Source organism: Falco rusticolus, chromosome 6 (genome assembly GCF_015220075.1).
Source record: "Falco rusticolus isolate bFalRus1 chromosome 6, bFalRus1.pri, whole genome shotgun sequence".
NCBI classification, from domain to species: Eukaryota; Metazoa; Chordata; class Aves; order Falconiformes; family Falconidae; genus Falco; species Falco rusticolus.
In genome coordinates, this window is record NC_051192.1 from 4,083,368 (window position 1) to 4,096,364 (window position 12,997).

Sequence of the window (12,997 nt, forward strand, 5' to 3'; positions counted from 1 at the left end):
CCTGCTAGGTTAAAAAAGATTAACTCATATACTTAACACAGTGAGGTGTGCAAGTGGAGAATATGGGAGATTTTTGCGTGACTTTTAGGAACATAGATTTCAAAGGCTTTTTACCAGTTGTACTCTTGTTCGCCCAGACCTGAGAGCTGTGCACAGAATAACCTTAGGACAGGAAAAACCCAGCGGTCTTATTTCAGAGGCCATGGGGTGCATGAAGGATGGCTTCTCCTCCACCAGCTGCTCTGCTATTGCAGAGCAGGTCCAGAGCCCTCACAGGGGAGAAGCCCTGAGCCTGCCAGACTGCCCTAGGTCAGCACCTGGGGCACTGGAGGGGCTGGGAACCCCTGCTGTGGTGCTGGCTTCGGAGGGTTGTTGCTTGCCAAGGGCTTGGATTTGGGGGTGTTATAGAGTTGTATGCCTTGGGGTTGTTGCCACCTGGCCCCCATTGTTCTTGTCCTCAGAGCCCTGCTATGGCTTTTGGTATAGTGGAGATGCCGCCCCTGCCCCACAGGGCCTGGTGCCCACATGGGGCAGCAGTGGGGTGACAGCTGGGGACCAGCTGTGCCACTACACTGCGTGATACTTCTGCTGGGAGAGAGATAAGGAAAATAAGTTGTAATTGCATTATGATACTCCCTCTGCTCTCAAATCTACTGAATCTAAAATAGCTGTTTGATATTTGCATCTTTATTTTTATTATTGGAAGGCAGAAACATATTAGTAAAATGATGAATGACATGTTTGCTTATTGTAGGTATCGATTGCTTTCGCTTTGTGACAGGTCTGAAATGCACACTTGAGAGAATCCAAGTAGACTTTATGCACTTGACATGTTCGACTGAATTGCAAAGGTCTAAGAATTTGTTCAAGAAATTAGTTCAACATGACATGCATCTGAAAGAGCCGCTCTTTTGTTACATGTGTTATAGGACTTGATTATTAACTGAAAAACAGTATCAACAACAAAAATGCAGTAGGGGATTCATGTGAGATTGCCCTTTTCCCCTGCAAGCTGTGGCAGAATCAGAAGTGTGAATAAACTGCATAGAAAAGTGTGTTGAACGCAGTCTGGTAATCAAATGTTCTGTTCTGTCTGGCCATTACCTCGTGAGTAGGGCTGCAAATCAAATGTCTGCAATCAGCACATAAGTGTAGATGCATTTTCTTTATAAATTAAGTAGTCTAATTGTATTTTGTTGGAGTGTTGTTGTGGGTTTTTTTAATTGTATTGGGTCCTTTCCTGGCAAACAAGTATTTTGTGGTGTTTTAAACATTAACTTTAAACATTAATTAAACACATTAAAAGGGCATATGCTTTGTATGTTGTGAGAGTGCAGGTGTAGCACTGATAGGACCTGACAGTTCAGTCAAACCCTCGTCAGCCTCTTCACGTTGGGATTTAGACTTGGCATGTTCTTAGGATTTTAGCCAAGTGTTTTCAGGCTGCCTCCTGTGCTGCCACTCATATTTTTGGGAGCAGCTTCCCATAGGCCCGGCTGCCTCACCACTCATCATCAGCCCCTCCTTACAGTGTTCTGGTGGTCTTGTACCTTTCACAAAAGGGATTTTAAAAAAGCCAAAAGGAAAAAAGTTACTTTGCTGGGGAGGGTGTGTGTGCCACTTCCAGTTGAACTGCCTTACTAGTTTTTTCCCTGTCATAGGTTTTCTTCTGTTTCCTGTCCATATCAATCCCATCGGACTTCCTCCACTCACCTATATATTCAGGTGTAGTTTTTGTCTTCTCAGTACACATTGGGAAAGCTTATTCTATGAATGGTATTTGTAGACAATAATGATGAAAAGATTTAGTTATATCCAAATTCCTCAGGTTAAAGATCCTTCAAGCCACCGTAATGCCACACTAGAGGACAGCCGACAACCCCTGCTTATTTTATTCTTGTGGATTTTTTTTTTTTTTAATTACAGGCCAAGATCCTCACTTCTGCTTGGTGTTTTATAAGGGGTTGTGGTAATCTGGAAGGTCTTGTTGAAGCTGTATTGGGAAATCAATAATTTATTTTCAATTGCTGCATCTTTCCTTTTATATTGCAGCAGAATCTTTTTCAGAGATTGAAGTATTACTGAATGCATTACATCAAATTCTGTGCATTTTCTTCTCATCCATGAAATTAGTCACGTTAGGCAAGATGCAGTAGATAACTTGTGAGTAACCTGTTACTATTTCTAGATGATGTTTACAGGTAATGAGAAATGCATGGGAGTATTTGACAGTGACTTTAAAAGTGTTTGAATAAAGCCTGTAGAATTAATAAAATATTGAGAAGGATAGGAATAAACTAGGCAAATTGCCTCACTTTTTAAAATGTTCTAAAATACATGAATCTTGTGTGTATGTGTATATATGTATATATGTATATATAGATGAGTCTTTTTGAATTCTTTATATTTAGATTAAGTGTTTTAGAGCATGCTGTTCTATGTTTAAAATGTCATGTAGCAAGATTTACAGATACTATAAATCTAAACAATTTATGTTTAGTCCAAGAGAGAGGAAAGGATTGGAAGAAAAAACAACAGTTTCCTCAGTAGTTTCACTATTCAGCTCTGTAACAGACATTCTACATCTGCTGCTCATTCAAAGAAACCTTAAAATATGAATGGATAGTTCATTCATTATAAGGTGCCAGCAGGGGGTCACCTTATTCAAATAATCTGACTGGTAGTGTCAGTTTGGCAAAAGTCCAAGTTTTGAGTGATGGTCCTTAGATTTTTGTTACTGCAGCATTGTTAACCCTTAGGGACAAAGGATACAAAAGATATAATCCTGTGAAGTATTGAAACTTCTGTGGGTGCTGAAAGAATTTGGTGCTTTGTGGTGACAGGTCCACTAGTTGTTTTACAAAAGAAGGAATGAGTATGTGTTGGTGACTTAACACCTATGATTCCCGTAAATCCTGGTATCTCTTGGAAAAATACAGAGGTATACCAAGGCAAGGTATGCTTGCAGTATATTAAGGCTGCTGGATCTAGCCTTCTGATGGAAGAATGTGTAATCTGTAGGAGAGACTTCTCTGATAGTTATAGGCATTCATTCATTTAAATTCTGACTCCAGAGGGTTATAATTACTTTGCTTGGGAATTTGTTTTACTTGCTGGTGCTGAGACTTTTTGGTACTTTAATGTGTGTGGGACTACAGCTGCAAATGCTCTGCTATCAAAGCCCTAACTCATTACTGTGTTTTGATGAATAACATTTAGAACAAAAAAAGTCTGTCTTCAAAACAGTTTTGCTCAGTCATTGAGCAGTTAGGTGAACACTGAGTCATTTAGATAATACCATGTACCAACGAAGAGAAGTTTGATAGTGACTGCCAGCATGGGTATAGAATATTGAATACAGAGGAGGTATCTGGAAATGGAGAGGTTGAAAGCTCCTTCATGACCTTTGTGTGATTCTGTGCAGCCATGTAAGACAGACCTGTAAAGAGCAACAGGGATGGGCTGCGGAGAGACCGTCTCAAGGGCTGCAGCTGTGTGTGTGGGGAGCCAAACAGCAAATCAAAGTTCTAGGTACTTGGCTTTCTTTTTTTTTTTTTTTTTTTTTGCAGGTCAGTAGGCAGATTTTTAATGGTAATGTTGCCTGTGATGATGTGAATGGTTGACTAGCAGACTCTGAATGTAAAAAAAGTGATAGCTAAACAAGTTAAAGATCTTGTAGTGTTTTCTTTCGGTAATTTGAAATGTCTAGCTTCAGAAAAGCTTTAATCTGTATTATTAATTGTGAAATACCTAGAAAAAAGGTATGGATTTCTTATAAAACATTTTATGTCCTTGATACAATGTGCTGCTTAGTATGAAAAGATGTGTCAAAACTTGTCTCAGTGGAAAAGAATTTATATGCGTAGTTTACAGGCATGTGTTTATACCTGGTCTGCTTCTGATACCCAAATCATTAGGCAGGTCCAAACAGCATTTCTGCTTTTTTATTTTTTCTTTCCTTTTTTTTTTTTTGTCTACAATAATTATTCTACAGAACGTGTTTCTTTCCAAAATTACTCTGACATGAAGCTTCTAATCTAGAATGAGAAATACATGCTTCTCTATTGTAGGCTGGTTAAAGTTGTCATTGCTCAACCTTAAGAATGAAGCAGCTCTCCCCAGCTGGCATAATGAAGATTTCACACTTGTTTTGAACTCTGAATCATCCTCAGGCTTTGCAACTTGAAATCAAAACCCTGCTATGCATGTACAAGATTTTAGATTCTGTTTATAGGAATCCAACCATTGCTAGTTTTTTCAGTCTCCAGCATTGGCTTTGCAGGTAGGAAGGTAAAGAAAGCACTAGCAAAACATGTGCTTTATATCTGAAACGTTCCTGTTTCTCCTGGTAGTTAGTAGGAATGCCTACAATATATTGTGTGACAAAACAGTGATTTTTATGCAGTAGAAATGAAAATGTTGTTACTTGATTGTAATGATCTGTACGTTATGCTCCTCTTAATATTTAACCGATGCAGCTATCAGAACTCTCCAAATACTTATGAGTCCTAAGATAGTGTATAAGCTGTTATTTTTAATAATTCAAACACAGAAATATTTTGATACATTAGCAAAACACCCTTTCGACTTGTGAAGCTTGAGGGAAATGACAGGTTGGTTTGTGCTAGAGGATGCTCCATGGTATTTCTGCTGTTCTGCCCCTTACTCCTGATACTTTTGGTGTCATGGCTGAAATCAGTGGGCTAAATTCATCATCCAGAAGTTCTAGATTGAAATCTGTGGGCACGTTGGTGCTGTCTTTTTTAGGTTGTGGCTTTTGGAGAATGTTCTACCATTTTTAAAGTCACCCACAGAAATGAAAATTTCGTGACAACTGAGTGGTGTAAGTAAAAGAAGGTCATGTTGTAAAGCAGTTAAGCTGGGAATATGACTATATGGTATACAGCCTCTAGATTACCCATGGCAGTGGGGAAGTTTTCTTTTGCTGTCAGCAGAAGCAGAGAATTACACCTTGTTTTAGCCATACCAGTTGGGAGTGTGAGTGTAAAGAACGCACCTAGTACTGATGTGCAGGCACTGGGAATCTTGCCGTGAAAGGTCCTCCATCTGATCATTTGAACTTGCCCTTTCTGTTCAAAATGGGCTGTGTTAGATCCATAGTTACTTCCCAATTAAATGGGAAGGCTGTATTAATCTGTATAATAAGATTTGAGGTGGCTAAATGTAAAGCACTATAGCAACACAAAGATTATATAACTAAAATTACGTTTTGAGGGGGAGAGTGGTGTGACTGGCACATACCTCCTTCCTTGCCTTGCAGAAGGATGGAGAAGGGGGTTCTGAAGAGTAGCTAGTGGTGATAGTTTCTTGGGTGTAACTAAGCTGTGTGCAGCTGACAAGGTTAACAGTGGCACCTAGTGAAGTGTTGTGCTTGGTTGCGGTCAGAGAGATGGCCATGAGGGGAAGTAATAAGGATTATGCCATCCATACGGTCTAGCTAATTGTTTTGTCTGTAATGTAACTCTCTTGTCTTCAGTTTTAAAACCAACAACAAATATATACTGTTTTCCCAGCCTAATGAATGCCCGCAAAGCATGTAACTCTGCATGTTATCAAAGTGGAAACTTCCCAGTGTTACTAGGATAATGTAATATCTTCGTTATTTTCTACAGGAAAATGAGGGGAGAGAAGCTTTGAAATCTATTTTGTTTCTACTGATCTAAAGTAGATATCTTTAGTTGAATTTTTATACTTGAGGTGTAAGATTTGCTCTGTGTGTGCTTGCTCATTTATTATTTCCTTAGTGTCTAAAAATGTACATAGCTTCAGTGATATTTTCTTAACTCATATAATGGTAAAGTAAGACAGCAACAGAAAATGGTACTAGAGAGATGTGTTTGTGTTTTTTTTGTTGTGGTTTTTTTTCTTTTTTTTTTTTAAATTGTGATGCATAGCTCCGGTAGTTATTCTAGCTTTCACTGGACTTTTATTCTTTCCTCCACCCCACCCCACCCCCCCCCCAAAAAAAAAAAAAAAAGGATTTTGGTGTTGCTGTACACCATTCAGAAATATTTTCTTAGAACAGAAATTTCTGCTGACATGTCAACTTCAGACTCCATTATAATGTCACAACTACAGGTTCACAGCAGGGTCTTGCTTAAGACAGATAGTGACGCTTGCTTAAGACAACACTTAAGATAGAGAATAAATAGATTAGGTAGCTGTATTGCACAGCTCTGATTATGTTATCTACAAAATCAAACTCCTAAGGGTTATAGCTGTATGGAAAAAAAAAAAAAAAAAAGAAGCACATTTGGTATTTCTTTACTGTTGATCCAAAGTGGCCCCAGAGGTGCTGAGTCACATGAGTGAAGGGTTGTGAATACAGTTTTGAACATAATCGTCACAATTTGTTCTTGTCTAACAGTGCATTTTAGACTACTCTTGGTTTTCAGATATTTTTCTTGCCTTGAAATATCTGAAAATTGCTTGTTATGTAAGAAGGATAAGAACAAAGCCCTATTTGTATTTATAACTGATTTTTTTTTTCCCCCTAAACAGGAATGAACATCTGCACAGATGCTCTCAGTGCAAAGTTGCTAAATACTGTGGTAAATCTTGTCAGGTAAGATGAAAAATAACAGCTGTAAAGGGTTGGAGAAAACAGCCATTTGAATTCTTCATTTACAGGGTCTCCATGCATGTAGCACACTGTCATACCTCCACACTGCAATTTCTTAGTTGTAGTTATGGACAGAGTGTGTAAACATGCTGTCCTTTTTTATTTGAGAATTTTTCTAGCTACAAATATAACATAATCAGTGCAATAGACAAAACTAAGCTGAAATGTGTGGGGTTTGGCTATGCTTTGTTAGAGGAGGAGGAATAATTCTTCAGCTTTGCTGGCTGTCAACTCAAGGCTCCAAGTCAATTTTGAAGTAAACCAATTTGTATTTCAAGAGTAATTTTTATCATGGCAAAGTATATATTTCAGTTTTTTTAAAAGGAGATAAGGGTCAAGAATGTGCAGAGAAGAGGTGGCCTTGGGCAAAACTGCATCTCTGAGGAGATTTTCAAGAAGATAGAGCCAGGCTCTTCTTGTGTGCCTTGTCCTGCCCCTGTACATGGCGGGACAAGGGACAACAGGCTTAAGTTGAAAACAGAGAGGTTCCCGTGGGGTATAAGGAAAGGCGGTTGCACCCTAGGGACAGCCAAGGGGTGGAACAGGCTGGCCAGGGTGTTTGGGTTATTTGCGTGCTTTGAGGGTTTCCAGACCCCACTGGGTAAATTCTGAGCTGGGTCTGACCGCAGAGCTGACCCTGCTTTGCAGCTAGAGATCTCCATAGGTACCTTCCAACCTGAATTACCCTGGGATCCTATCCTGTGAAACAGTTCTTAAAGGTGTCTTAAAGGCTTTTATATTTGACTTGTGTTGTCACTTAAGCATATGCACCGAAGTTGGCAGGACTTGGTACTGAGTGGATGTAGAAGGGTAAATGACTGTAAGGTCTTACACAGCAGAGAAGCAGGCAGCTGAGATGTGAACCATGAGGGTAAGATTTGAACCATGAGGGTTGTCTTACAGATCCCTTAAATATTTAAATGATTCCTCTTAGCTTTGCATTGTGATTTCTGGGTTTTGGTTGCTTTTTTTTTCTTTTTTTTTTTTTTCCTTAAATAAAGAAAAATGAAGAAAGCTAACTAATGGTCAAACCAGACTAGTACTGATAGTCTATTAAATGTACATCAATTTAACTTTTAAAGTCCTTGATATTAAAATGATCTTTTCACATATCATGTGCTTCTATAAACAATTCTGCCTTAGTATAATCTACAGTATTCTCAACATGCCAGAACCCCCTCCTTTTTGGGATTAAAACATATGGAGAAGGAAAGGAAGATGATATGTCATTTTGATTCATTGTATGGCAAATGTGTGAAACGTACATTAGGTGCTTACTGTAGCATCAATAATAATGCCACAGGTAGATTTATTATGGGAGATCATAAAGGAAAATATGACTGTGAAGAGTATAAAACCCCCAGAGTATTTGCAAGGTAAGTTTAAAACAAATATCTGCCAGGGGAGTCATTGGTAAACCTTCTATTGGTCAGTCTCTAATGGGAAATGAGACTGTGCTGGCCCTGACCTAATACCCTGTCCCAGTTTAGGTGTAGTGGTAATGAAGGTAGGAAATGGGGCTTTCTCCTTGGGGAAAACAACCATGTGAACATGTTTCAGAGATTCACAGTAGATAGCCTGGAGCCATCTTGGGTATCAGTGTTTTGTGCTTCCAGCGCCAGTGTTCCTGTGCTTGGAGCCGTCCACAGTTGTAGGTGGTGTTTTCAGTGAGACAGGTTACGCTGCTAAAAGTAGTCTGCACTTAAAATGCTGTGTATTTACTGTTACATAATATCTTGAACTGTTCATATCAATATATTTGTATTGAGTTAATATTATATAATATCCTGTGCTATTAGGTAGCAAGTGAGAATAAATGCAAATTTTTTTTTTCTAGTCAAAACAGTGAGTTTATTGGGATTGACAACTCAGGGTAGGTGATCCAGGTAAAACTGAGACCAGCCAGATCCGTTTGGTTTTGAGGACTGTCCTCTCATTCATACTACTTCTGATAAGCTAGCTACACTACTGTGCAGCTCTGGTTTCATAGCAGATGTTAGCAAAGCTCTCCTTGGCCAGGCCAAAGGCTTTGTGCTCTACTTAGCTGCTGTAGATTTAGTGCAATTCTTTAATATGTGTGCTTCTAATTAAACTAATTGCTGAACAAAGTAAACAACAGGTTATTGAATGAAATTGCAGCTTGCACATTTAAAAAATTGAACATTGGCAGAACAGGACTATTTTAGTTTTTTAATACAAATAACTTCAGAATTCAAATTGTGTAGTTGGATTTACAATTTATACTTAGTTGCAGAATGATTTGATTATTTTTGTGTGTGTTAAATTAATCTTACAACTGAAAATACTTGGCTTATGCTTAAAAACTGACAGTTTTCTGGTGAATGCATTAAATGAAATCAGAATGCATGTAAAAATCTGACTTAAAAAAAAGAGATTAAAACAGAGTAGCTGAACTAGGTTTAGGGTAATAGTTGACTTTGTTAAGGAAACTTCAAAGTAAGCACGTCAGGGGATTTCCATGTTAGGATGTACCAATATGAGCCATTTTAAAAGCTGCAAATACCTTGTAAAAATCTTCATTTGATTTAAAATGTCAGATGGTTAAAAAAACTGTCTTTGGGCTAACCTATAGAAGACAAAATAGTCTTCTGAAAGGTATTTCCCTTTTTGGAACTTAGTGTGAAAATTGTTATCCTTTAAGGAGATATGTAGGCAGAGCCAGGAGTCCTGATCAAAACTATACGGGAATTCATAGTTCCAGTTTGTAGAAATCTCCATAATGTCAATATTGAAAATTTCAAGTGAGTTGTGCCAAATTTCAAATCCCGCCCCCCCCCCCCTTTTTCTTTTTTTGTCAGGCCAATTGAAGCACTTTGCTTTCACTTTTACCACTTCAATTCAAAAAATATTAGAAGTGTGGTACTGGAAGCTATCACAAGAGATTCTTTGGACTGACCTTTTTCAACTCAATTCTGATTTCAGGATCAAGCATATGTAGACCTTTTGTTTGTAAACTCCAACCCCCTCACCCCCCCAAGTTGGACTTCATAGACTTTTGCCACTCTTTGACAGGTCTCTGTTGTATCCCCTTTCCCACTTGTTGATGCTGAATTTCCTGGAGCTGCCTTCTCACAATGTTGGTTGGGTGCCCCTTCAAACCACTTCTGCTGCTCATAATTAGTGCTGTGATCTCCCCTGGCAATGTTTATTAATTTGGTGCATCCCATAGACAGGGGACCAGTGACAGAAATGACAATCCCTGACAAATACGAGAGTCATTTCAGGTAGAATTCAGAATGTGTCATTATCAAACATCATTAAAATGGCTTAATTAAAAAAAAAATATTTTTAACAAATCAATACCTTACAATGGAAAAAAATCCCACTTTTTTTAAAAAACGATCTCTAGTCTTCAGCTGCTTTTTATCAGCAACTTAATCTGCAGGAAACATGCTTTTTTTTTTTTTGAACCTGCTTAGGTTCTTTCATAGGGTTAGGGAGCACTGGGAGACAGGGATAGCATATGTCTGTGCAAGAATGGATGCACATTGGCAAACCAGTTTATCTAAAAATATCAAGACCTTGCAGGTAGATGCGAGGGGCCTTTGCCAGTGCCCTGAGCCGGCAGGAGATGCTCCTGGGCCTGGGCTGGCCAGTGAAACCCAGTAATGCTTTGATGCTTGTGTGGTGCTGGTTTGGAGCTGGGAGGGGGACAGACTCTCAATCTGCCACCACTAAACTGCTATATGCTGCACTATCTCCTAAATCATGTGGGATGCTGACCTTTTCACTTGCATAAAACCTGAGGATTTGTACTTGACTGAGAGAGAATGATCTGGGAGGAGGTAAAAGGGATTTCTGAATTACTAAGTGTAGTGAAGCCCAGAGGAGGGCTGGGCACTGCCCTGGGCTGTTGACTCATCTTTCTTCGCCTCCTTTTCATAGCGTTCCTTTCTAACAGGGGAAAAAATAAATCTGCAACATTCAAGATCTTCTGTGGCAGGGAGCAAGAAAGGTTGTACCAGGTGGCCGTACCTCTGTGCTGTAGTATGTATACTGTAGTATACTGCTCGTGCTGGGTATGGGGTATAGGAACCTTGACTGAAAGCCAGGATGTGTAGAGTTAAAAAAAACCCTCCCCCAAAGAACTGCAGGACTAATATAAGCCCACCAATAAGTATCGTTAGAGACTGATTTTAAAAATCGGTCTCTCCAGAGTCACAAATCTTCATGGTTTCATATTGTTCTGTGTTGTATTGGTAGTGAGAAGAAATATTGTTGAATTTCAAGACACTAAAGGCATTTGGAGCTGCCCCCCCTCTCCCTGGCCAGCTGGGAGGATGTGAATGCCAGTCTCCGTTCCAGCGCCCCTTCTGCAGGGGAGTCGGACTAATTCCTTTTTGGCGTTGGTTTCGGCCAAAGCGCTGTTTTGCAGAAGGCACGTGTTTGAACTGTTCTTCTCATGTGGGAACATGTCTCAAAGAAATGTGGCATATGATGCTGTGTGGTACTGCATTTTCATCTCATTAGGGCTTTATTTGTTGGGTAAGCTATTAATCATTTCGTTGTCACCTCTAGCATGCTTACAAATCTGTGCAACATTTATGTAGGGAAAAAAACTGACAGATAGAGGCTCACCCCAAAGAACAATTTTAGTTTAAATAGGATAAAAATGCCAATATAATTATATTACCCAGAATGTTGTCTGGACATTTACAAGCATGACCTTGTTTCTTCTAGACAGGAATAATTCTATTCAGCACTAGATACTTTAACTTTTATTTGTCAGACAGCATGTGACATAACTGTATGTGGATTAATGCCTTCTTGGTGTCATTTTTTCCCCTTTAGAGTTATGGGTAAAGGAAATGAAATCACAAATCTCCCATGTATCTGAAAGAAATAAAAAGTCCAATTTATTTATTACGTGTAAGCCAAAGGGCAAAAGAAAAAACTTGAATGAAATGGAATAAATGCTGCTGGTGCTGAAACCTAGTTACCTGAGCAATTCCCCCATTTAAACGCAGCTTAAGAAATAATTGTGATAGTCTTTGTAATCTTACGCCAGTGTCTACAGGTGTGATGTGCACTTGCACATATCACTGCCATTCCCTTTTTTTTTTTTTATTACTGAACATGTAATTTCTTTATATTAAACATTTTATCATTTTCTGTGTGGCAGTTACCTAACAGAAGCTGTTTTTCTGAGTTTGTGCTTTGGTTTGTGTTTTTTTTTTTTCTTTACTGCATATCTATAAGAAAATGCCACTTTCAGAAGCCCTTGGTTATTTTGAGTTCTTGTCATTGTAGCAATTTTTTGTTGTGCCTTATTTTTTCAATTTACTTTTAAAAAGTATTTGAAACAGCTGGGTGGCTTCAAATATATACTGTGAATATGTAAATAAAATGTGTAAATATGTACTATGTTAATGAGTTGGGCTTGGAGTTTCTGTAAATTATAAACAGAATTTTCAGCTTGTAAAGACACAAGGCAAAAAAAAAAAAAAAAAGTGATCAGAAATTTACTGTTTCTTCCAACATGTTTCTTTAGCTGAAGACTCATTCTTGTTCCTCTTCGGCAATAATTTGGGAGGGACCAGTAAAGGGAAAAAATTTAAATAAATCTCAAACCTGCTCTAGGTGAACCTACCTTAGCAGGGGGTTGGACTAGGTGATTTCCAGAGGTCCTTCCAACCCTGACCATTCTGTGATTTCAGTATATAGCAGCTTTCCCTCACCTTGTTATCCTGTTTCTTCTCTGCTATGGAAATGTTAGTCATTGTCTGCTACTCTAATAAAAGTGACCTGTGAAACAAAAATTGCAGGTTCAGGTATTACATGCAACTAAAATATTTTTGGTTCCATCTGTGGTTTGGTAAGTTTTGGTTACAGTGACCATTCCTGGTCTGAACTGTGAAAATATCATCGCCAGTCCTCCCAGCCATGGGCATTCATGCCTCATCAGCTCAGGGATCTTTGGGGACAGTTTCTGCAGCATGGAAAACTTGACCATTGCTTTAGAGCATCTGCATTTTGTTGAAGTGGATAGGCACTGAAGGCCTCTGTGGTCTCGATTGCTGAGTGAATGCTTGCCTAGAGTGCTGTGTATGTTGGCAGAATTAGAGGAAATTTTTGCATCTCTTCTAGTTCTGTCCCGTCTTGTGAAGTATACAGCTCCATCTCTTTTTACCACAATGAAATGAGAATTAGAGCCTGTTTTTTTTTCCCTCTAATACAAATTTCAGCTAGCTGGAATGGTGATATCAAGTTGAACTAAGCTGATGATGCTATTTATAGCACGTTGCATAAATGTAAAGAAAATTATTTGTGTAGCAAGAACATGGGACAAAAAATGAAGGTATTTGTTCTAGGTTTCTATGCAGTTCTCATTCT

The 12,997-nt window shown here is 38.7% G+C and overlaps 1 protein-coding gene across 2 annotated transcripts in view; it reads left to right on the top strand.

The window, feature by feature from the left end:
- SMYD3 (SET and MYND domain containing 3) overlaps nucleotides 1–12,997 on the top strand; it is a 419,807-nt gene that overhangs the window by 43,102 nt on the left and 363,708 nt on the right. The window contains exon 2 of one of the 2 annotated variants that reach the window (XM_037392671.1): nucleotides 6,523–6,586. The exons of the other annotated variant lie outside the window; for it this stretch is intronic. Within the exon in view, the coding sequence (XP_037248568.1) occupies nucleotides 6,523–6,586 (64 nt within the window). The remainder of the gene's footprint in view (nucleotides 1–6,522; nucleotides 6,587–12,997) is intronic. 2 annotated transcript variants of the gene reach the window in all.